A 23,393-nucleotide genomic window follows, 5' to 3' on the forward strand; every position below is an offset into this window, starting at 1 on the left:
AAAGCAGTAGCACCAGTGTTCAAGATAGGCAAGGTCTTCAGAAAAAAACCTCAAATAAAGCAAGAAAGTTGAGTCTCTCTAGAACTTCCTTTGAGAATAGCCCACAAGAATTATTCTGTTTTTTAATTATGGATTACTCTTGTGAATAATTTCTAATGTTTGTAGGAGTAAAGAATTCTTCTGAAGTGAAACAATTAAATTGGGGTTATTAAGGATCAACTCTAGGGAAAGCTATTTTAAAAAAAAAGAAAAAAGGTACTATTGTGATCCCATTGCTGTGTCCTAGCATCCGGCTGCCTATAATTAAGAGAAAGATGATGGTTGATCCTGCAGTGGTGCTCACTAAATTAGGTCATTCATTGCTGTAGAATTAATTAGTTGGCCTACTTCAGTCATTCATTCACAGACATTTATTAAGCCCTTAGTCGTGGCCAGGCACTGTGTTGAACACACAGAGGTAAATGAGATCTAGTTCTGATTCAGCCTTAGGGTTAAAGCAGGATTTTCTTCTAAACGTAAACTGTATTCTTCCTCCCCCTGCTTGCCTCTACCTGCGTTTTTTATATTAATTTTTTTCAGACATGAGCTGGTTATTTCTCTTTAGGAGAGTGATAGGAAATGACGTCACTTTCTCTTTAAATGAGCTCTTTAATAGATCAGTGGCTGTAGGTGAAGCTTCATAATTTTTAGGAGCTAATATCTCACTCTAGTAAAGTCAGCATTATGATATATTGGGAGCCAGATGCTAAACTGACTCTTGAAACAAAAAAAGAAAAAAGGACAAAAGTTTTAGAACATGATAACCAAAAACCTGGACTCGAAATCTGAGACAGGAACAAATTCAGATCTCATATTCAGAATATCTTACTGCCCATTTGGTACAGATCTGTGCTCTGGTTATCTAAAACTATACATATCAAAAAATTAAAACCCCATTGAACGTGTTATTTTGAGACTCCAGCAATTGACATCTTTCATGCATTACTGGCCAGATTTAGAACAGTTTGATTTACTTGAAGAAATTGGCCCTTGTACACCTAAAACTAATATAATGTTATACGTCAGTTATATCTCAATTAAAAAAAAATTTACGACAAAGTAAAAAAAAAAATTGACTCCTCTATTTTCTGAAGATCTGTGATTTATTTAAAATTGTTAGCCTTAACTGATAGATATATTGGACTTAATCAAAATTTAAAACTTCTGTGCTTCAAAGGACACTATCAAGAAAGTAAAAGACAACCACAAAGTGGGAGAAAATATTTGCAAATCATATGTCTGATAAGAAACTTGTTATCCAGAATATGTAAAGAACCCTTACAACTCAATCATAAAAGTAATTACCTTACTAATTCATTAACTTTTGATAGTCCTATATCTTCTGGTGTATTCTTGCACGGATGTTCGCTCAGTCGTGGGGAAGGAGGACAGTAGGGTAAGAGCTGATCTCTTTCCGATTTTGCACAAGTCTCAATTCACCCTGCAGTTCTTATCTGAGGGAATGATGGTGGCTATGGGGGGCGGTCCTCAAGGCTTTTGCAGCCAAGCCCAGCAGTGCGTTGCAGGCTCTTCCCCACTCCCACCTCCAAGAACGCCATGCTGCCCAGCCACAGAGGCCCGTCCTGTTGCTCCCACACACCGTGGCCCTTCCTTCCCCGTGATGTTCCAGCTCCCTAGAATCTGGACCTTCTCACCCCTGCAGCCACCCATCCACCTGGTGAGCTTACTCTTCAATGACCAACTCAATTCTAGCATCTTTCTGTAGCCTTTATGAAAAATCAATGGTACCTTCATATGAGTGCCATAGAATTTTTCGCATACCCCTGAGTAAGCACTTATGTGGTATTACGTGTACTTGTCGCTTATAAGTCTGTCTCCTTAGGTAGACCCTGATGAGGCCCCTTGCAGCCAGGCACCACATCTCATTCACCTACTTAGCTTCAATCGAAGCTCACTGCCCAGCCATAGTAGATGCTCAGTAAATGTCTCACTGATGGAATTTTTAGACTGGGTAGAGCCTCTTTTAAGAGAAAGGTAGAGAGAAGTATAAGTGGTCCCAAAGTACCTGGAAGAAAGGGGTCTGACTACTGTGTGTATTTCAAAGTGAAGCAACAGAAACATAGGCTGCAATGAAGGCACTTTGTGTTGCTCAGAGGAAGGACCACACAGGTTCCCAGACTCAGCCTCCCATTCAGAGAAATAGATTCTGATTGCCAGCCTCTGCCATTGTGCCTGGAAGTGATTGTTTTTGGGTTTGCATATCCCACCCCTTTACATGCTTGGGTTGTAAACCATCTGACGACTGACCCTGAATCATTAGCAAGTGACTTTCCATTCTTCTTAATGTACTTTCCATCTAATCAGTTTGCTGCCAGCTCACAGCCTTCAACCGCATGCCATTGGAATGATGCATCTTACCGCTCACTGCTTTTAACCTAGTTCCACTTGAACTCAAATCTCTCTTTTGGAAAATTCAACCTTATACCAGTCACCTTTGTGAGCCAAGTTGATGAACTGAGTTTGTTTCTTTGGTTTCTCCTTTTTGATGTACCTCCTTCCGGTTTGTTCATTTTGAATTTTTATTATGCTAGCTTTGTTTTCTTTCTTGCTCTCCCTTCTCTCATTTTGTTTTCTCCATTCTTCTCATTGGAGGCAATGAGCCATCCAGCGGCCGGAACTCCCCTCTCCCTTATCGGCCAGACAGCCGCCCTCTCACTCCAACTTACGCTCAGGCCCCTAAACATTTCCATGTTCCAGGTAGGAGCTGACATGGTCTGTGTCTTGGTGTCCTGTCACCGTGCAGAATGTAGCCTTGTCGCCTCTGTCTCGTCTCCATTTCTCATGCTCTTTTAACTGAGATGCTCACAGCCGACAAACCCTAAATTGCAGGACCTGACCTAGAGGGCCTTTCAAAAGCTTTGTATGGGAGATGCCAGGATTGTACTGAAGGTTTACATTTTCTCTAAAATTTTTGAAGGGGGATGGGAGGCAGAGGGTGAAGGAATAAGGGTTGAGTTGCTTCGTTTTGTCTTGTTTTGACAAAAATTTTAATTTTACCCTTATGTTAGTACCTTCTGAGATACCACTCTGTGGTTTAGTGTCATTGTCTAACACAGCCTAAAGACTGAACCACAGTGTTCTTGAGAGTACTTTTATTTTATCTGTTTGTCTCCAGTGTGGAGATTCTTTCTATGGACTTTTCAGGGAGCTGAAAAATTGGGTCATTTGGAGGGTCTTTCTGCAGTGTGTAATTAACTAACCACCTCCGTAGCCCACAGAGACATCTTGCAATTTAGGCTTGGTGCTATAAGCTTTGCTGTCATGGTACAAATAGTAATTTGCCATCAGGAACTGGAAAAATCAGAACCCATCAGTATCTTAAGATTTAGGGTCAGCTCACAATCTTTGTGAAGGCAAGATTGGCCGTCAGAAGTCATGATATTATTTTTCCGTCAGAAGTACATTGTTTTGCTTCTTTTAGCTACTGAAAGTGGTTTAATAAATTACCCATTATGTTAATGTTAGCATACATATTTGGAATCTGTAGTAGTTTTTCTCTTTTGCATTCCAAACTTACCTAGAAGTTTGAACAGAGGAAAGTTCAATGGGCTTCATACCACTGAGATAGCACTGCCTTTAAAAAATACATATAAATGAAGTTTCATCGAACCTTGAAAATCAGTGTTGTATGTTTGCAACTTTTCTCATAAAGAATGCCCAACCAGGATCCAGTGCCCAAGATTCTGGGGAAACCTTTTGAAACCTACTGAGTATTTGCAGTCAAAGTTTAATGGTTGCATAATCAAATGGGGTTCTATATAAATATATGAATAATATTTGGCATCTCCTTACTCTTCCTTTCTTTTGTAAAATTTGGCCTATACAAACTAGGATTTTGTCAAACATCCTGTCGATACATCAGACTAGCCTCGCACCTAAAAATTGTTTCTATGTTTTACAAAAATATCCTCTTAATTTTCACTACATCGCTTTCCACTGTTCCACTCATTAGTTGAAAAGTAAATTGAGCCACTGGTCTCTACTGGGAGCTCAATTTCGAGACAGTAGCAATTTGGGGATCTTCCCCAAACTGGTTATGTCTTCCTCACCATCACAGTATCTGCACTGCTTGCATTTCTTCCTGTTTTAACCCCACTTTTAGTGAAGTGTATATTTGAAATAAATGGCTCATGAGTGAATGACATCTCTCTATATCCTAAGATGTATTACAAAGGATTCCATGTCACATGTCTATAGTAATTCACTCATTCCTGTAATTTCTTCTTCCAGTAACCTCGATCTTTGTAATACAAAAGTTAACCTTCTGGGTTATTTTTGTTGGAGAATCTTCAGTTTGGTTTGCCTCTTGGTTGATCTGTTTTTCCCATCGGTGGATGCCTCCCCGTAATCACACACCTTTGCTTTTCATTTCCACAGATCAAGGGATCAACATTTACCGAAAACCACCCATCTACAAACAGCATGGTAAAACCCGCTTTCCTCCGCGTAGCTTTTAAATAGCAACGTCAGCTGAACTCTTCACTGTCCTCTGAAAGGCTTACCTGCTGCTGCTTTTGAGAATCAAACTGGGGCGTCCAGTGTATTATGCCTTTGTGGTCTCCTATGATGCAAATATTGTGAAGTCAGTTTTCCTAGATGGAGAACACTTAGCTTGATTAGGAAACTCCTGGCCATCAAACCATGTATCATTACACTCATAGAGAAGGAAAGATACGGTCACAAAGTAATTCACAAACTCCCTAACAAGACTTTTTTGGGGGGCCATCAAATAATTTAACCAACCTCTCTGATAATTTTGATGAGCTTGAAATTAGTTTAACTAATTAAAACTAGTGAGGGCTAGCTACCTAAAAATTAATTTGACCAAGGGAATTCCCTGGCGTTCCAGTGGTTAGGACTCTGTGCTTCCATTGCAGGGAGCACAGGTTTGATCTCTGGTCAGGGAACTAAGATACCGCAAGCTGTGTGGCCAAGAAAACATTAACTTGACCAAGCTTCCATCAGCCTGACTGTCCAGTTCCCCAGTCTCTGATGGAGCATGCAAATGTCTGCACCCTATGGTAGAGGGGATGGGACTCATGCTGAGACAGAGGCCCTAGCCTTGATCCCAGCTCTTCACCTAAACGGTTCTGTGATATCAGAAATGTAACCTCTGTCCCTCAGTTTTCTCATCTGCAAAAACCAGTACATTAGGCCAGCTTGTCTCTGAAATTCCTGCAAGCTAAGAACCACTGATGTGGATTTATAATTGTGTTTTCCTTTTCTGGGAATATAGAATTTTTAAACCCAGGAAATCATATTACTCTTTGTAAATCACATTTCCCTCCAACATTATTAGGTCTCTATAGATTCAGCTGCTGTAAATCTTTGTGAATGGGTAGAAAGCCAAGACTGGTCTCCAGGTGATTTCAGAAAATTATACACAAATTGTGCCTGGAAATTCGAAGGCTGCCTTTAGAATCCAGATGACATTAATGAGTCCTAAAGGCTTAGGATGACATGAAAAGCAAATAGAGTTGAAAATGCAAAAAGGAAAAAAATTTCAGGCCAACATTCTAAGGGAAAAAGAATGTATGTATTGTAATGGTTCTAGAACTATGATTTTTTTTATCTGTGGTTTTTTTTTTTTTGAGTTTACACCATGTGCTTGCTTTTTTAAGTTTCTTAACCTTGTTTTTGTTTGCTTTTTTTATGGTTTAATGTCTTCTCACCCACTCATTAACATGTGAATGTTTACTGACTTCACCAATTCTAATGCGTAAGTACTGTTTGAAGTCTGGCTTTAAAAATATATATTTTTTTAAATTTAAGAATAAGATTCCCAGTTTGATTTATCAGTTTATAGAGACTTTTTTTAAAAATACTAAAATCTCTAAGACCCTGCCTCTCCAAATAAAAATAATCAAATACTTAAGATTTAAAAAGATAGGATAATGTTAGGTTATTTATTTGGAAGGGATTAGTTTGCTTCTTTTTGTGAAATTGACTTTACTCTTTACTTTCTTTCAGTCTCTTGTAATTAAGAGTAGCACAACCAGAGCGGTACATCCCAAAGGACATTCTGCAAAAGAGCAATTCTCTGTGATAGAAATAGATGTCATACCAAACACTGGTGTCTATGCCCTGTGCATTTGGAAAATGCTAGACTTAAATAAAGTCACACTTCTTAGTCTTTAATATGCTAACACATATAGTCCTTCTTTAGAAGAGGATATAGTGTGCAGTGTTTTCCAAGCTGATTTTATCTTTTATACTCATGAGGTTAGAAATTCAGAAAAACACTGTTCCATGCCTGGCTGAGAATTTACCCCTTATTACTATGTAGGGCGACCTCAGTCAAGTTACTTAAGCAAATTGAGACCCAGAAAGTTACTTAAAAAATGTGGAATTGGAGATGAAAATTCAAAAAGTTACTTCCAGATTTAAAAATCTGTGAGCCCAGGGAGGGGGGCAAATTTTATTTATAGCATTATAAATATATTGTGGAATGTTTAGTAACATCCCAGGTCAGCTTGCAGAATTAGCCAGAATCAGGGACTGACCATTTAACCTGGTTTGTTTTGCTCCACTTCTGTGATTCCATCTGGGGCTCTAAGCCAATGACTCCACCTATCAGCACAGCCATTAAGAACTCTGCGAACTCATGCTGCTCCTATTCTGGCTTTTGTGGTTTTAAAGCTGGGTGACTCATTTGTATATGCAGCCCCTTGAACAAAACAGCGAGTGGGTATGGCAAAACCAAGTCTCAAGGCTAAACTCCTGCAAGCTGACAGTGGATTCTCCTGCTGCCACTTCACCTAGGAATCAAGGACACATATACAATAGGCAAGGATTGAAATGAACCAGACCAATATTTTTGTGGCTGAGAAGCCACAAAAATTCAAAGCCAACCAACTCTCTTACGATTAACACCTACAGTCAAGTGACAGTGTCATGCTTTTCACTAACCTCTTTAATTTCAAATTAACTAGATTCAAATTTCTAATTGCTCTAGAATTGTCCAGTGGAACTTTCCGGGATGATGGAAATGTTCTATAACTATACTGTCCAATACAGTAGCCGCTAATCACGTGTAGGTATGGATCACATAAAATGTGGCTAGTGCCACTGAGGAACTGAATTTTAGTTTTATTAATCGTTTGTTTTATTTAATTGTGTTCATTTAAACGTGAATAGCCACGTGTGGCTCGAGCTGGTATTGGACAGCACAGCTCTGGAACAAGATTTTTCAGATGTAGAACAGATGTAGAATGAAGCTTTGCTTCCGGCAGAACGTAAGGAGGGTGAGTCGAGTTGTCACTAGGAACTGTTAGTGACGGGGCGATGGATAACGGTGATAAACAGCTCTCTGGAGTTCACACTTTTTGCCAGAGCACGAGAAAACTATGTGAGAGGATTGTGTACTGCCATGACCTTACAGACCGCTAGCTAAGCTGCCCCTGATTCCCATCCAGATGCAGCTGCCTTGGCAGCCCAGAGCAAGTCTTCAGAAGACATCATCAAGTTTTCCAAGTTCCCAGCAGCCCAGGCTCCAGACCCCAGCGAGATACCAAAGATTGAGACGGACCACTGGCCTGGTCCCCCCTCACTTGCCGCCATAGGTATGCAACGGTAGCAGCTAAGCCAAATGGACAGATTGCTAGGAGATCTCAAGATGCAGTGCTTCAAAGTATGCAAGGACATGTGTCCTAGTGTAAAGACTTTTTAAGAAAGGTATGACCAAGAGTTAGAACAGTGAAAAGGACTAAGGTAGTGTTAACGTGTGTGCAGAATGCTTCAAAAACCCAACCACCAGAGCCTTGTGCTAACCAAGCCCAGTGAGGTGCAGAACTGGTCTAAAACGGGTGTTTTGCGTGGACTCTCAGTTATTATTGTAAAGTCGGTAACTTTTTATTTTATTTTTTTTTTGTGGTACGCGGGCCTCTCACCGTTGCAGCCTCTCCCGTTGCAGAGCACAGGCTCCGGACGCGCAGGCCCAGCGGCCATGGCTCACGGGCCCAGCCGCTCCGCGGCACGTGGGATCCTCCCAGACCAGGGCACGAACCCATGTCCCCCGCATCGGCAGGCGGACTCCCAACCACTGCACCACCAGGGAAGCCCCAGTAACTCTTTTGAACATAGTTGAATCAAAGCCTCCTGCCAAGAACTTCGTTCTACATAGTTAGAGCATAGTGGGTGGATTTACTGAGTGTCCACAGAAGTGTGACTTCTTTGAATTAAGTTTGTTTTAGACGATTTCTGGGTTGTAATTACGATTCTCTTAACAACCAATCTTAACGCTGAAGCTCTTTCATTTTTCTTGCCTGATCACGTTCTGCATTACTAAGAAGGGCTGTTACAGAGTAGCAGGTGTTCTGGAATATTACTCACGTAAAGTTACATGATTTCACATCTGTCATTTCCATGACTTCTGTGCTAAAATGTCACATTGGAGCTGTTTCATTCTTTGCTTTGAACCACACATTTATGCTTTAGAACTGTCTGTGTGTTTACTGCTTTGTCATTAGTGAAATCACTTGGCCCTAAAAAATGGTATTAGCAAACTCAGAAGGTAGTACTGAAAATTTAGTGAGTCAGCTTTACAAAGATATGACTATCTCATCACATTTCTGTTGACAACCTAAAAGGCCTTCAATTTTCCAAAATTCCCAAATTTTCTTCATCCTGCTATTTTTCGCCAAGTTATTTTTGGAATAACGTTTACTGGCAATAGAAGTGGATTTTAAAGCAATTGATATCTATAGAAATAGTTGAAGGAAAAATCTATTATACCTCCTGGGTTCCTTATTTGCAAGTATTCTATACGTTATGTTGACTTAAGGTGTATCTAGTTCTTGAAAACTTATGTCTATTCATTTTTGTTCGTGTAGATTAAAGAGAGAAAATTCACATTGATATTCATGATTTTAGAAACTAAGACTCAGTCGTCAGCTTTTTTCTTCTGCTGGTCCACGTCCTTCAGGCAGTTCTTGGGGCCGCTGAGGTTCCTAGTTCAGTCGTGTTGCATAGCAGGGACATTAAACAGCTAAACTTTGGGGGAGAATTAACATTTTGTTGTTACCAACTGTCATCACTAAATAGTTTGGGGTTCCAAAATGAAGAAAGCTTCTGGTCCATTAATCCAACGGATCAAACCCTGAACGTATTAGTTAGAGTTTATTTTGATTAGATTAGCAGGCTTTCCTATCTCTTCCCACAGCTAAATTAGTCCAAGCCACTTAGGAAAAGCGATAATTATCTTAATTTTCCAGCCATTCAGACAGATTCCTCCTTTCCCTTCCATCTCCCCTTTTCCAGGAAGCTTAAAAATTGTACGTGATCTGCTCTATTATACTGAAATAAGTAACTTTTTAGCTGCATTAACCCTTTTTATTGGCCCATTAGTATAAAACCCTTTTGTGACCATTTTCTGAAAGACCTATCCCTTCAAAGAAAAATAAAGCATGCTTCTTTTTTCTTTTTTTAAAAAAATATTTATTTATTTGGTTGCACTGGGCCTTAGTTGCAGCAGGTGGGCTCTTTAGTTGTGGCTTGAGAGCTTCTTAGTTGTGGCTTGCTGCCTCCTTAGTTGTGACACATGGGCTCCTTAGTTGTGGCATGCAAACTCTTAGTTGTGGCATGTATGTGGGATCTAGTTCCCCGACCAGGGATCGAACCTGGGCCCCCTGCATTGGGAGCGTGGAGTCTTAACCACTGAAGCATGCTTCTTAATGAATTTATTGGAGGTAGAAGACAGGGTGATGGTATGGTGACAAACCTAAATATTCAGAAAAAAGAAAACAAGATTTTTAAATTCGTCACAAGAGACTGTCTTACCTACTTGATGTTATCTAGATGAACCTGGCTTCCTCTCTATTTGAACAATGACCTCAGGGACATGAAAATAATAACCGTAGATGCCCCTCCCACCTACTATGGAAGCTCTGACCAGTGGCCAGTGGGATGACTTACACCCAATCATAATGGCAAACCGAGTTCTAATTGAGCAGATCAGATTGTTGGGAGGCATGCCTTACTGAATCACATTTTTGGACTGGCTTGTCGAACGGGGCCCGTTGTCTCAAGAAACCAGCTGAACTGGTGGCAGGCTCTTTTTTCCCATGTGTTGTTCACGAATGTTGAAGACCACTGCTGACTTTGCCCGCCTGACACGTTGAGCACAGGTGGACTAGTCCCTTGAGCTCCCCTTGCTGTGGGGCTAACATGAGAGGTTGTCTTTGCTGTGGACTTAGGAGCTGACATGAGACGCAGATCTAGTGGCAGAGAGGAAGACGACGAGGAACTGCTGAGACGCCGGCAGCTACAAGAGGAGCAATTAATGAAGGTTTGTCCTTCAACTACTTTGCTGCAGCCTTCACTTCGGTTCTGTCTTCTGTCGATCCATGTTACTGAATGATTGCTATGGGCGAGCCACCAAGATTAGCAGGGGGTACTCCCAGCCCTCAGGGGCTTACGGTCCAGTAGGAGAGACAAGATGGGCATCTAGTGACTGTAATAAGGCAGATACTTAGCGGGTTCTGGAAGAGGTGACCTGGAGGTCAGAGAGACACGGAATGTTTGGGCCTTTTCGAGGAGAGCGAGACTCTGTGTGGGGTGTGTGGGTGTGCGGTGCATGTGTTGAAAGGATGCTGAAAGGCCAGGTAAAGACAGAGTGCACTCCGAGGTGGTACAACACCTTCCTTCCCTCACGCAGGCTCTGCTGAAGGGATTCCCTTGGGAAAGAGCCTTTCTCCAAGTCTTTCCTCAGGACTCATAGGACCTTGTGTGTGTATATCTGGGCCAAGAGAGAGGGGATAAAATGGACTGTCACTAAGACATCCTCATTATACACTCTGTCTCTAGCTAGGCCCACAGCATCCCAGAAGGCCTGGGGTTGAGGGAGCCTAGAAATGATCAACTCCTACCAATAAGGGTCATTTTCCAAAGATACTTCATCATATGGGGAATGCACGTGATACTAGTTATATAAGGATACAAAGTTACATTTATTATGTGTTCCCAGTTTTGTATATTATGTGCGTAGAAAACTACTGGATAGATGCAGATCAGCATGTAAATGGTGGTTGTCTCTGAGTGGTGGATTATGGGTTCTTCTTTCCTTCTGGGTTTTCTAGAATCTGTACAATGAGCATGCATTATTTTTTCCCCTGTTTTTAAACAAATCAGTGTAATTTATCTTTAAAGGCTACTGTCCCCAGTCTTCCCTTCCCACATCAAAAATCTGTACATACTCACACATTGCCCTCCTGAGTCTACCTGCTGGTGCTTTGGGGGGAGGGCAAAGGAGGGAGAACACTCTTCTGATGTGGAGCCTGGTTTAGGGCAACAGAGCCTTGACATTGAAGGGACTATGGTGGGTTCAAGGTCCAAGACCTGGCTGACCTTTTGGGGAGCCACCAGGCTCTGGGACAATATGCCTCAGCCCTCTCCAGAGTCAGGAACTTCTTGCAGGATCTCCTAAAAAGAAACTGCAGTTCCCTAAAAGTAATTGCGGGCTTCGCTTTCATTTTTCTTTTCTCTGTGAATAGCTCAACTCGGGCCTGGGCCAGTTGATACTGAAAGAAGAGATGGAGAAGGAGAGGGAGAGCCGGGAGAGGTCCTCCCTGGCCACCGGGCGCTATGATTCTTCCATCAACTCAGGTGAGCAGCAGACCCACCGCCTTCCCTGAGCCAGGAGCTGGCCACCTGCCTGCAAGGAGCCTATTTTGACGGTTCCAGGAGAGGCAGGGTGGTTTCTGGTGGAATCTACAGAGTGTTCTATAGGAAAGGAAGTGTAAGAATCCTATGTCATGTCAACTTAACTTAAGAGCCTGCCATGGCTCTTCCTTAAATGTATGTTTCCTTCCTGTTGGAAATAGGGGGAGCCCTTGGAGGATCTCAGGAACCAAGAGGGGTCAGTTCCCTTGTGCCGGGTCTACCTTCTAGAACATACATCTCAGAGGGAAGCGGCAAAAAGAAAATCCTCATAGAGAACAGAATGCTTTTTATAACTTTGTTCTTTTTTTTGATTTGGTCGCCCTGTGGGCCATTAGTTCCCTAACCAGGGACTGAACGCGTGCCCCCTGCGGTGGAAGCACAGAGTCTTAACCACTGGACCGCCAGGGAAGTCCAAGAACAGAACGCTTTTTAACTGTAGAGAGCATGAACAATTTTTTCAAAGTATTATGACTTTAGTATATTCAATATAAGAGCTGAGGGCTAACAGTGCTGTTGTTGATACTTTTGAAAGAGATTACTTATATACTGGGCTGAATAGTCTTTCGGTATATTTTCCCCTGCTTATACTTGTCATAAGCCTGTTCTCTTTTAACCCACGAGATATGTTCTCACATGTTGTGAACTAGTGCATAATTTTCTCTCCTGAGGATTCCTTTAAACATGTGTTTAGTGCTTCCTATGGAAACACTTCTGCTAAACATTATTTCATTTAATCTTCGCAACATACCAATGAAGTAGATGGTATTATGAGTATGATCATCTTCCCCATTTTGTAGATCAGGAGACAAGTAAAGGGAAGTTTAAGTAACTTACCCGATGTCACATTGCTGATAACTACCAAAACTAAGGTTTAGGAGTCCAAGTATTATAACCCCAGAGCCTACACCCTTAACCGGAATGCCCTGCTACTTCTCATAGATGTGTCACTGGCATTAATCTTGGATTAGGTAGTTTAGTAATCTTTAGAGTTCCTTCCAATTCTGCAACTCTGTTGTATAAAAATAAATAGCACTGTATCTACATGGGTCAAGAAATGAAGACTTAACAAGATGGACTACGATGCCCGAAGATGCAGAGGTGTTAAGTTGCAGAGCCAAAACTCAAGCCCAGGTCTACTCCCTCCAAAGCCCAGCAGTTTATGAGGTGTCCACACTGTTGATCAATGGGATACCCTATCCCAAGCCTCCCAGGAGTCCACCTGTGGTTGACCAGTAGATCTTGGTAACTTAAGTGTAGGCCTCCAGATCAGTTATTGCTGCCATACCAACTGGGGCTTCGGCCTATGTATCCCAATAGCCCTGGGTTTAGATCATTGCTTAGACCTTTACAAGCTGAGCAACCGTGGGCAAGATACTTACATTTCTATTAGCCCCTATTTCTTCTCCTGTAAAATGGAAATACTACCATCATTATTAGGATTGTGTTGAGGATTCAGAGAAGCCAAGCACTTCTTCCTTCCGCATCCCTTCTCGAAAATTTCACTGCCCACCCATTCCCTGCATCACCCAAACATGGTGGCATTTTATGAATATTTGAGCCCAATATTTGGATTGTTTTTTCCTAAATCTTCTATTCTGTAAGGTAGAAGATACACTGCCGACTTCATGAAAGAATTGGACTTCGGGTTCCTAACAATTACTTTTTTTATCTTTCTCTTATTCAGCTTCACATGCTCTATCATCGAAAACCTCATCTCTCCCAGGCTATGGGAAAAACGGGCTTCACCGGGTGAGATTTCTCAATTACTCGTTTCTGAGTCTCTTCCCTCTTGAGTCCTGGTGGAAGTGCTGATGTATTGTCTGAATACATCTGACAATATGATCTCAGTGTTGGATATAATGAAAATTGTAATCACCCTGCTCTCCTGGTAAATCACTTTGAGTTACAGGCAAAATAAGATATTTCTATTGAGAGAAAGAGGAATTGACTTTAGATAAAAGAATAGCCTGTATAAGCTTATGGGAAGACTAGATTAATTGTGTGCCCAATATTTCTACAGTCAAGCAAAAAGTAATTACCGGAACCATTATCTCTGCTGTAAAAAGATACAGGAAAGTTTGTTACAACCTCCCTCCCCACAAAGTATAGAACAAGTGTAACTGTGTAGCTGTGATGTGGAAAAATGTGTTTTTATTTATCAGCAAGAGATACTTGCTTGCCAAGGACCTGCTGAGCAGTAGCATAGGATATACCACAAAACACAGGTATTTCATAGAAGAAGAACTACGTAGGAAAAATAATAGGGGTCCAGGAATTCGGCTTGGGAGGAATTCTCAGGATTTTGTAAATCCCATCTTCCTTTTCGCCTGACTCCAGAATGAGTACCGTGGGGCAGATTTGCTAATGGTGTGTTTTTCTTCATTTCAGCCTGTTTCTACAGACTTTGCTCAGTACAGCAGCTATGGGGATGTCAGCGGGGGAGTGCGAGGTGAGGCCCCTGCGGCCGGGTGTTGGCTGACCAAGGGGAAGAGGGGCTGTGCTGTCACAGGCATGTTAGCTGGGCTCAGGCTGTGTCACATCCTACGGTCAGATCACATCTGTCCTCTGAGCCATCAGGGCATGTATTAAAATCCCAGAGGGTCTCTCCTGATGTGAGACCACAAGAAGCGAGTTTGTAGGAGGGAATTCATTGCTCCTACTATGTGCTGAGCACTAATTAGATCCCTGGAAGTACCGTGAAGCAAGACAGGGGCCTACCTTCAAAATGCATGTGGCTACAGATGAACTGGGGTGCAAGGCAGAAACAGAGACACAGATGTAGAGAACAAATGTATGGACACCAAGGGGGGAAAGCGGGGGGCAGGGCTGGGATGAACTGGGAGATTGGGATTGACATATATACACTAATATGTATAAAATAGATAACTAATAAAAAGTGCATGTGACAGAGACAGAGAGAGAGAAACTCTGTGAGATAAATGCTACGATCGGAGATGCAGAGAGAAGGGAGAAACACCTTCAGGGTGTCAGCTTCCACAAGAAAGGGTGTTTAAACTGATAACTAAAACCAGAGCGGGTATCTTCCAGCTTCAGGGAGCAGCCAGGCAGTGTGCGCAGAGACCCGGAGCCAGGAGAGCGTGGCTTGTTGGGGGATGTTTGGAGAATTGCAATAGGTTATAATCTCTGTTGATGTTTCCCTGTTTTAATATGGGCTTGCCCTTCTGAGATTTTCTTTTTCTTTCCTTTCCAGACTACCAGGTATGGAACACTGTCTTTCCCAAGTTGGCCACACCAGCAAAACAGCCTTTTCACAATCCAGACATGTTCTGCTGCTCCAGGGAAGGGTTTCTGTTGAGAAGACCCTGACTTTAGTTGATCCGTCTAATCTTTAGTCCACAGATGTGAGGAGCCATGAGCAGCAGGCATGCCTGGTGCCCGGGTCAAGCTGGTCCTGCAGGCCTGCATGAGCCACACCAGGTGTCCGAGGACCCTCTTGCTCTGCCTTTGGAGAGTCCTCTCTGGGGTGGAAGTGGACCTGCATCAAGGGTCCACACACATACAGTTGCTTTTTCTTTTAGTTATAACCACTCACTCCTTGAGGCCCTCCCCTCCTCTGTGTGGTCACAGATGAAAAGAAACCCCTGTCTTGGCCAATAGGAAAGAGCTGCTGTGGTACCATTCCTTTTTTCCTAGAACCTAAACCTTGTAAAATGATAATGGAGAATGAGAAAAGGGGAAAAATGCAAAGAAAGCTAAGATTAGAATTAAAAAAGAAAAAAGAAAAAAACAAGCATAGACCTGGCGATTCTTTGACGTACCATATACTTTAACACGTGCAGCCTACATTCAGGGATTAGTCAATAGTTATTAAGCCAAAATCTTTCATCAGCTGGAGTATAAAAGCAGCATTCCCACTATCCCTGCTTTTATTTAACAAGGAGCTCATTTTGAAAAATCCATGGTAATTAAGGTGACACATCTCTAAAATGGCCGTGAAGATTTGAGACCCAAACAGGGAGGTCTAGGAGCCCACAGAGCTCTCCCTCAGCTCCCCATGCTGCCATGGGCCACTCCTGAAACCTGCATTTCTGCTGCAGACCCTCCCAGATGGCCACATGCCTGGAATGAGGATGGACCGGGGTGTCTCCATGCCTAACATGTTGGAACCAAAGGCAAGTGTGGCTCTTTTTCTCTTTCCTCTCACATGGGATGCAACTGACACATAACCCTGAAAAGATTTGATTTTCTATCTTTTTCACCATCTTCAGGGTTGAGACCCACTTGGCTCTAGCCCAGTGCATTAGGCAGGGTGTGTCATAAAGCATCTTTCCACTCTGTGGGTTTTGTCACGCCGAGTCAGCAGGTTTAAGCCCTCGCTGGGTCTGGTGCTGTGTGTTCCCAGTGAAGTGCCAGCACTTCTCTCCTGTGACCTCGGTGTGTACTTGGCCCCTGCCATGAGCATGGCAAAGCCTGCTCCACGTGGAGCAGCTGCAGCGCCCTCCGGATAGGGGGACCAACACATCCTAGCTTACCCAAGACCTTCAGAACATCCTGTGACTCCAAGGGTATCCAAGAGCTGTGCTCCTTGGTGACTATAACTGGGGCTTATTTCAATACGTCATCTACCAAAACACTGCTTCTGGGACTGGATTCATGAGCTGGACATGGAACGAGATTGTTTAACCCTACAAATGTGTACTGCCTTGTAAAACATAAACCTCTAATTTCAATTCTCTTCCAATTTTTACCTTCATCCCCAATACATAGTAAGTTGTATTCTTTTACTCAGCAGCGCCCTCCAGAGGCACAGTGCCACATGAGACACTTGTGGGTATTGGGAATGTATAGGAACCTGCCCCTGTCTGCTGGAGACTTGAGTGAGGAACACCCATCACTCTAATACTCTAACCATAGTGTCTTAGAAGCTCTATCTTGGGAGTCTTAGATTTTAGGTAGCTTCTGCTTGTTGATAAAATGGACAGCGGTGGGAATATTTCCCTGGCAGTCCAGTGGTTAGGGCTCCGCACTTCCACTGCAGGGGGCACGGGTTTGATCCCTAGTTGATCTAAGATGCCACATGGCCAAAAAAAATAAAAATAAAAACATGGACAGCAATATTCTAGGTGTTTTTCTTTGCTTCTCAGATATTTCCATATGAAATGCTGATGGTGACCAACAGAGGGCGCAGCAAAATCCTAAGAGACGTGGACAGAACCAGGCTAGAGGTAAAAAAAAAACAACAAACAAACAAAAAAACTTGTCCCAACTGCATATTCCTGTGCATTTTCCACAACTTCGCCCTAAGAAATGTTCCAGTTAAGGCAAAAAGATAAAAAGGATCAACCTAGGTTAAACTAAGCTAACTTGGAGGAAAACCCAAATTTGTATTTAAGAGATGAGCATAAAAATGTATGGTAAAGTTCAGAAGAACAACCCAGGAGATGCAGTATGATTTCAGTCATTTTCTCTGGAGATTTGGCGTTGCCCTAATTTATGGCTGGGGATGTGGAATGGAGTCTCCATCACTCTTCAGATACCCCCAAATCCTTATCTTTCTCTGAGCCTGGGTTGAGTTTGTGGAGATTGGGGAGGGAGTGTTCACTAAAGAGGTGTGTACTGGGCAAGTTTCTCCCTTGGCTGTTTCCACATTCCTTGTCGAAGGGTTCGCTGGGTACACATACCCAAGGCCTCCTTAGATGTGGAAGACTGATCTTTGTACTTTTCCATCTGAATGGTTTTAATTAAGGAAAACTCTGGCTGCTAATCTCATAAAGAATCATTAATTTTCTCTGACAAAAAGCATTACCTCTGTATGTGAGGTCAGGCTGGCACAGAGAATAAAGGCTCCACTATCCTAAGAGAACCTTACTAGGCGGACAAGAGATTGAAGTTCTTGGTCTCCTCAGAAGACCAAACATCCCACTGCTGAGCCAGGAAAAAGCCCCAGGGATGCCAAAGGACCACTCTGGAAGCCTCTCTCTGGCTTCCTTATTGCTCTGGTCCATTTTCCCTGCATCTCCTCAGCGTCCCAAGGACCTGAAGTGGAGTCACCTCCAGGATAATGACTCATCTTACCGTGCCCCATCGCCATTCAATGTTATCAACAATCATCATTAATACTCCACCAGCTCTTTTCTTTGGTAGGAAGGGTGCCTCACCTGGCCTGGCCAGGTAAGGAACCACTGGGTCCAGTGCCTGCTAAGAAGCCTCAGAGATAAACTCCTCTTCCATCATTCTGCCTTTTGCTCTTCAAAACAATTACTTATAAACTGGAGAGCAACTCTCAAGGTCATCCATGTGGCCATCAGGACTGACCACTGTTCTCTTCTCCCATCACAGCGCCACTTAGCCCCAGAAGTGTTTCGGGAAATCTTTGGAATGTCCATCCAGGATTTTGACAAGTTACCTCTTTGGAGACGCAACGACATGAAGAAAAAAGCAAAACTCTTCTGAGTACCACACATAGACAGCAATTAGAAAAAGGACTGACCATGGCGGTGACACATAGGATGTTGTAGTGAGCCCCAAACTTGATTGGAGACTTTGCAAACTACTGTCCCTCAGCAACAAAAGGGAAAATCTGATTAAAACACCCGTGAGCCAAATGATGGGCCAGCCCGTGGCAACATTCGCCCAGAAGCAGTGGGGTAGAAATGTCTGTGTTCCCACCCTCGACAGTAGTGTTCACGTGTGACCTTTTTCCATCACCTTATGTGCACAGCAGGAGCTACTTTTGTTTTCTTTCAACTGTTATTCAATAATAGTGTGACTGTATGGGTAAGAGCCAGCAAGTGCCCTTAGGATGCCGCATGGACAAAAGCAGTTGTAATAATTCCAAAGTACGAGTATATTTATTATGTAGCGCCGCGGCTGAGAAGGAAGAGCCCGAGGGATAGATCCACGTGGCAGCAGCCTTTGCCCTCCCTTTCCTCACTGGCCTCCTGCAGCCCTGCCTGGGCTTCAGCAGGAGGGAAAGCAGAATCGGGGCCCCCAGCAGCTCTGTTTCAATAGCCACCAAAGTCATTTTTAACATGGCTCCTTGTCCCCTACTGTTTGCTAGGACCTGATTGGCAAATTACTTAGCCTATTATTATTTTTTTTGCGGTACGCGGGCCTCTCACCGTTGTGGCCTCTTCCGTTGCGGAGCACAGGCTCCGGACGTGCAGGCTCAGCGGCCATGGCTCACGGGCCCAGCCGTTCCGCAGCATGTGGGATCTTCCCGGACCCGGGCACGAACCCGTGTCCCCTGCATCGGCAGGCGGACTCTCAACCACTGCGTCACCAGGGAAGCCCACTTAGCCTATTATTAAAAAGAAAAAAGAATTAAGAGAAAGAGAGGAAAAAGGAGTGAATGAAAATTCTCCTTAAACCCTTTTCTACTTCAGAAAGCGTGCTCCTCTGCACCAAGGACAGGAGATGTCTCGGCCCCGCAGCCCTCCACTCTTACAAAGAAAGGAAAGGGGGATTGTCTCCAGATTGGCCCAGTTGTATGCTGTTAGGTGAGTTTTGTCCAAAGGCCACAGCAGTCTTGACCAAAAACAGAAGTTCTGTCTCCTCTCAATGCAAGTTCTCCCAGCCAGCAAACTCTGCTCTCTATCTGGCATTCTCTAAATCACATCAAGCCCTGGCTGATTTTGGTTTTTTTAAGGTCTTTTCAGTAGTAGGCTAAGGAAAGGCATGTTTTTCTCTTTGAAATCTCTGCAACTCCAAGGTAGATTGCCTCAGAATGATTTAATTTGGTCTTTTGAGCTTGCTTTCTTGCCTAGCTCTGTGGACTTCCTGGTTTGCATGTGTGTGTTTATGTGTTTTCACTCACCCAGGGCAGTTTGGTGAGTCTGCATGTGCTTTTAAATTTCATTCCTGCTCGAATGTTTGTCCCACCGTGCTGCAGCTCCTCAGGGACATTTGCACAGGTGCACATGACTCAAAGGTCAAGAGTGAGGCTAACTGCATCCCTGCCACCAGGTCCCCTGTGGAAGGGTGTTGGTGGTTAGAAGCCAGCATATTCCATGTAGCTCAAGTCAGCATCAGACCGAAGACCGCAGACCTAGGATCAGACTGTGTGTAGACAGCAGAACATCTCACCGGAGTCCTCAAACTCAGTAACACAACATTCACATTGGAGCCGAAGATTACCCCAAAACTTGCATTTAAGACCCCACCATGGTTCCTGAAAGCCTCTGGCTGAGACTCAGACAGGACGTGACTCACATGTAGGAGGTTGTCACATCTATTCTCATGCTTTGGGGCTCTGTTTAAGAATTTAAACTCTATGTTAAAGCCAAAGAAGAAAACATCTGAATTCACCTGCATATGCCACTAATAATAAAAGCTCAGAAATTCTTCCTGCTGGCACCGAGTATTAGAATGAGTTAGTAGCTGACACCAGTGGTAAAAAGCAAGTAGAATATTCTTTCTGATCTTGTACTGCAGACCTAACTTGTGACACGCTCTAGCAACTGGGTGCTGTAGTGAATACTGCAATTGCTTTATAGTATGCTGTGTGCTTTCCAAGGGAATCTAAACCTGCCTGACCTTTGCTAGACATTGAATGTTTGAGGACTCTTCTCACAAATACGTGTGTGTGTGTGTGTGTGTGTGTGTGTGTGTGTGTGTGTGTTGGACCTACTAACATATTTAGCAAATGGCTCTGATGAGGTAGATGTGAGGAGACCAGCTCCTCCTTGGACTGAAGGCAGACTGCAGCCCACAGTTTCGCCCCTTCATCTATCCGTTGCCTCTTGCTTCATTCAGTACATCCGCTGTCCCATCTTCTGTGACCTCTCCTGCATGGGTAGCCTGGGCACAACGCCTGTGTGTCCTAATCCTTGCTTCTCTCTGGCAAAGTGTGAGGGGTGAGGACCGTGGTGTAGTCCCAGTGTTCCCCTGCCACGACCAATAACAAGGATGGCCAAACATAGCCGAGGTTTCGGCTGGAGGAGAGGTTTTTTTTTCATTGGCTAATAAGTTATAATCCACGTACTTGCAGATTAAATGTCAGTGTAAGAAAAATGGCGATGATAGTTAAAGAACTGAGCCCTAAATTTGCCGCCACTAATGAAACTCTACTTTTCTTGTAACTTTTGAATTCAGTTTTGCATCCATCTTGGCGGGGTCGGGGGTGGGAAATAGCTTCTTTCCATATCAAGTGTATGAGCTAATTTAAACTACACCGTGCAAAAATGCCTTGCCAGAACATGCCAGTAGCCTCCTGGCTGCAAGCAGAGCAGTGCTGTGCTCTAGGGAAGGGGGCACTGGGAACGCAGAGTGGGCTTCCCAACCCCACTCCCCAGCAGAAGGCTCCAGCCACGGGCGCGGGTCACAGGGCAACCTGATTCTTCCAACTGCCAAACTGAATCAGTGGGGCTACAGCGCCCTATGTGTTTCGTTGAACTGGACTCAGCATGCGTGTCCCGAAAATGTCCAGGTCACTGCACAGGAAATCAGTGTTCTCTGCTTGAACCCTGCCCCGCATAAAAAAATTCCAGTGGTTAACACAGTCAAATTAAGGAGGATTGCTTACTCTAGGACAGGAAGTATACACATGGTAAGCTTCCTTACTGCATACATAAAGGGCTACATTTTTGATCAGTGGGCTTACTAGTGATTCTTGAAGCATAGGCTGATTGCATGAAGAGGCCTCTATGATGACCTGAAAGTCAGTGCTTCCTTTAAAGTTGCTTCCAAAACAGCCAGGATACCATTTAGTCTTCTGGTGTGATTTATGTTGAGATATAAAGAGCGTTGGGAAACCTGTCCAGCTCGCTAGGTATCTACATTTTGGTTTGGGTTCATTATGAAATGTTCTTACTGTGACTCCTTCAATAACAAAAGATAAACTGCCTGGTCCCTGAAACCTTGAACAGAAAAGCTAGAGACAATGGGGAATAAGGTGCAAAGGAAAAAAAAAGTAGTTTCTATCTGTCATGTCCTCTAGTCTCCCCAGTTCTCCCCAACTTCCCATTCTGTTGTTGCCAAGCTGAGTTTCCTCTTCCGAGGTGAGGCTGGAACAATGCTCTTTTCAACTCCTATCCCCTCCATCTGGTGATGTCAGTCAACTCCACTTGGAAAAGTCTTGCCAGAAATGTTCCTAAAACTTTCCTCTAATTTCTTTACACTTTAAAGCAAACACCTTTTTCTAAAGAATTGCTTCTTAGATGATTATACAGTATATATATCTATGCTTTTGCAAGTTTAAAAATTCAAATGAACCACTTTTGACTAGGTAGGTCTTTCTAAAAAAACTCTCTAAAGCAAACTTGATGTTAGCGTTCTCTTGCATGTTGAAGGGGCAGGGGACCCTCCAGGCTGTGGGCTCCCAGAGCCCTCTTTCTGACTGTCAGGAAAGATGGTGGAAGGAAGATGAACTCTGTGCCATCAGCCCTTCTGCATCCTCTGCAGCAGGCTCAGTTTTTACAAATCACCTCATCTGTATTTCCGGTCACTGTTTAATCTACTTCCGAGGCCAGCCTTGATTTTATCTGGCTTGTAAAATCATTTTCCTTTTTATAAAACAAGTGTTTGTCAGGATGCCCTAAAACTCACTCATTAGTACTCCCTTTTGAAGAACGTTCTATCCAGAAAAAGAGATCATTTCAGGCTTGAGGTTCGTAATGACACCTTATAGTGGCGATGTGTGTTAAGGGAACTACCCAATTATGTTGTAATGAAAGAAGGAGAAACTTTGACTTCGGCGTTTTAAAAAATCACTGTCTTTCTATTTGCTGTCTAGGGAGTAGTGGGGAGATGGTGGCTGACACGCTTTGCATATGGATCTGTGTATTTCTCATTGGGGGCAAGTTTCATTTCTGGCAAACTCAAAAGGAAAGGGGGAGGTGGTCAGTTTAAGCTGAAAAACTTTCTAAACAATATATGTGTACACAGCAAAATTAAACCCAATCTTTTCTGATGCTTAGTGTAATTGAGTGGCGATTGTTATCACTAAATAAAATTCTTCCCAAAAGAGTATCTCCCAAGAGTGACGATGCCATGAGTCGCTTTCTGAGCCCGTTTGCCAAAGGTAGAGGAAAAGACTGCATCCACTAACATTCAGAAAGGCAATGAGCCACTTAGTGACTGTATATGTGTATGTTTCTTTACCCTACGGAAGAGAAGACGAATGTCTGCAGGATTGGTGTTCTTTTGGGGTGTTATGTACAGACCTGTCCCGTGATAAACGTGTGGTTTCTGTGAGTTGCTGACAGTCCTGCATCGAAGCTTTTGCAGTTCTTTCCTTTTTAAGTTGGGTTTAATGGAATTTTTTTTCAAGTGTTGGAAGGCATACTGTTCTTCCTGCCTCCCCTCCCCTTCCAGAAACAAGAAAGCAAATATTTGGAAGAAATGCTGCTTAAAAGATGTATCATGTCCCCCGTGAAAGTGAGTGGATATCGGTCGGCATCCTGAATGCCACGTGCCAGTGTGCAGAGGTGGGATGGCCCTGGGCCTGCGTTACTGTGCTTGGGACACCCAAAGCGCTCCACACTCTTGTTGAAATCAACACCTGCCGCCCCTCTGCCGCTGTCCTGCCTCACTGTTGTCCTCACAACTCAGTGAATAAAGTGTGTGCTTTATGCGTAACTGCCTCCACACTGGGTTTCCTTTCTGGTTTCCCCTGCTCCCTTTCAAGGTCTGTCCCATTTGAAAAAGTGCCAGCCCAACTTCTAAAGACAAAAACAAAATCAAAGTCCTGGGAATGCACTTTTATCACGTAGGAA

At 43.4% G+C, this 23,393-nt stretch overlaps 2 protein-coding genes across 24 annotated transcripts in view; both read left to right on the forward strand.

The window, feature by feature from the left end:
- ABLIM1 (actin binding LIM protein 1) overlaps nt 1-22,647 on the forward strand; it is a 317,822-nt gene extending 295,175 nt beyond the window's left edge. For 2 of the 4 annotated variants that reach the window (XM_033841728.2, XM_073793954.1), the window contains exons 13-19: nt 4,438-4,485; nt 7,476-7,622; nt 10,254-10,345; nt 11,550-11,661; nt 13,403-13,467; nt 14,107-14,167; nt 14,930-15,437. In XM_033841728.2, coding sequence (XP_033697619.2) covers nt 4,438-4,485; nt 7,476-7,622; nt 10,254-10,345; nt 11,550-11,661; nt 13,403-13,467; nt 14,107-14,167; nt 14,930-15,045 — 641 coding nt within the window. In that variant the 3' untranslated portion in view covers nt 15,046-15,437. Of the gene's footprint in view, nt 1-2,652; nt 2,758-4,437; nt 4,486-7,475; nt 7,623-10,253; nt 10,346-11,549; nt 11,662-13,402; nt 13,468-14,106; nt 14,168-14,929; nt 15,438-15,776; nt 15,852-16,823; nt 16,905-18,018 lie in introns of those variants that run through there. The other 2 variants (XM_033841732.2, XM_019940049.3) reach the window with 2 other exon arrangements.
- The window catches only part of AFAP1L2 (actin filament associated protein 1 like 2), a 122,043-nt gene continuing 117,680 nt past the window's right edge, over nt 19,031-23,393 (forward strand). For all 20 annotated transcript variants that reach the window (XM_073793924.1, XM_073793926.1, XM_073793925.1 and 17 more), the window contains exon 1: nt 19,031-19,178. In XM_073793924.1, coding sequence (XP_073650025.1) covers nt 19,031-19,178 — 148 coding nt within the window. The remainder of the gene's footprint in view (nt 19,179-23,393) is intronic.

This window comes from Tursiops truncatus, chromosome 16 (assembly GCF_011762595.2).
Source record: "Tursiops truncatus isolate mTurTru1 chromosome 16, mTurTru1.mat.Y, whole genome shotgun sequence".
Taxonomy (NCBI): domain Eukaryota; kingdom Metazoa; phylum Chordata; class Mammalia; order Artiodactyla; family Delphinidae; genus Tursiops; species Tursiops truncatus.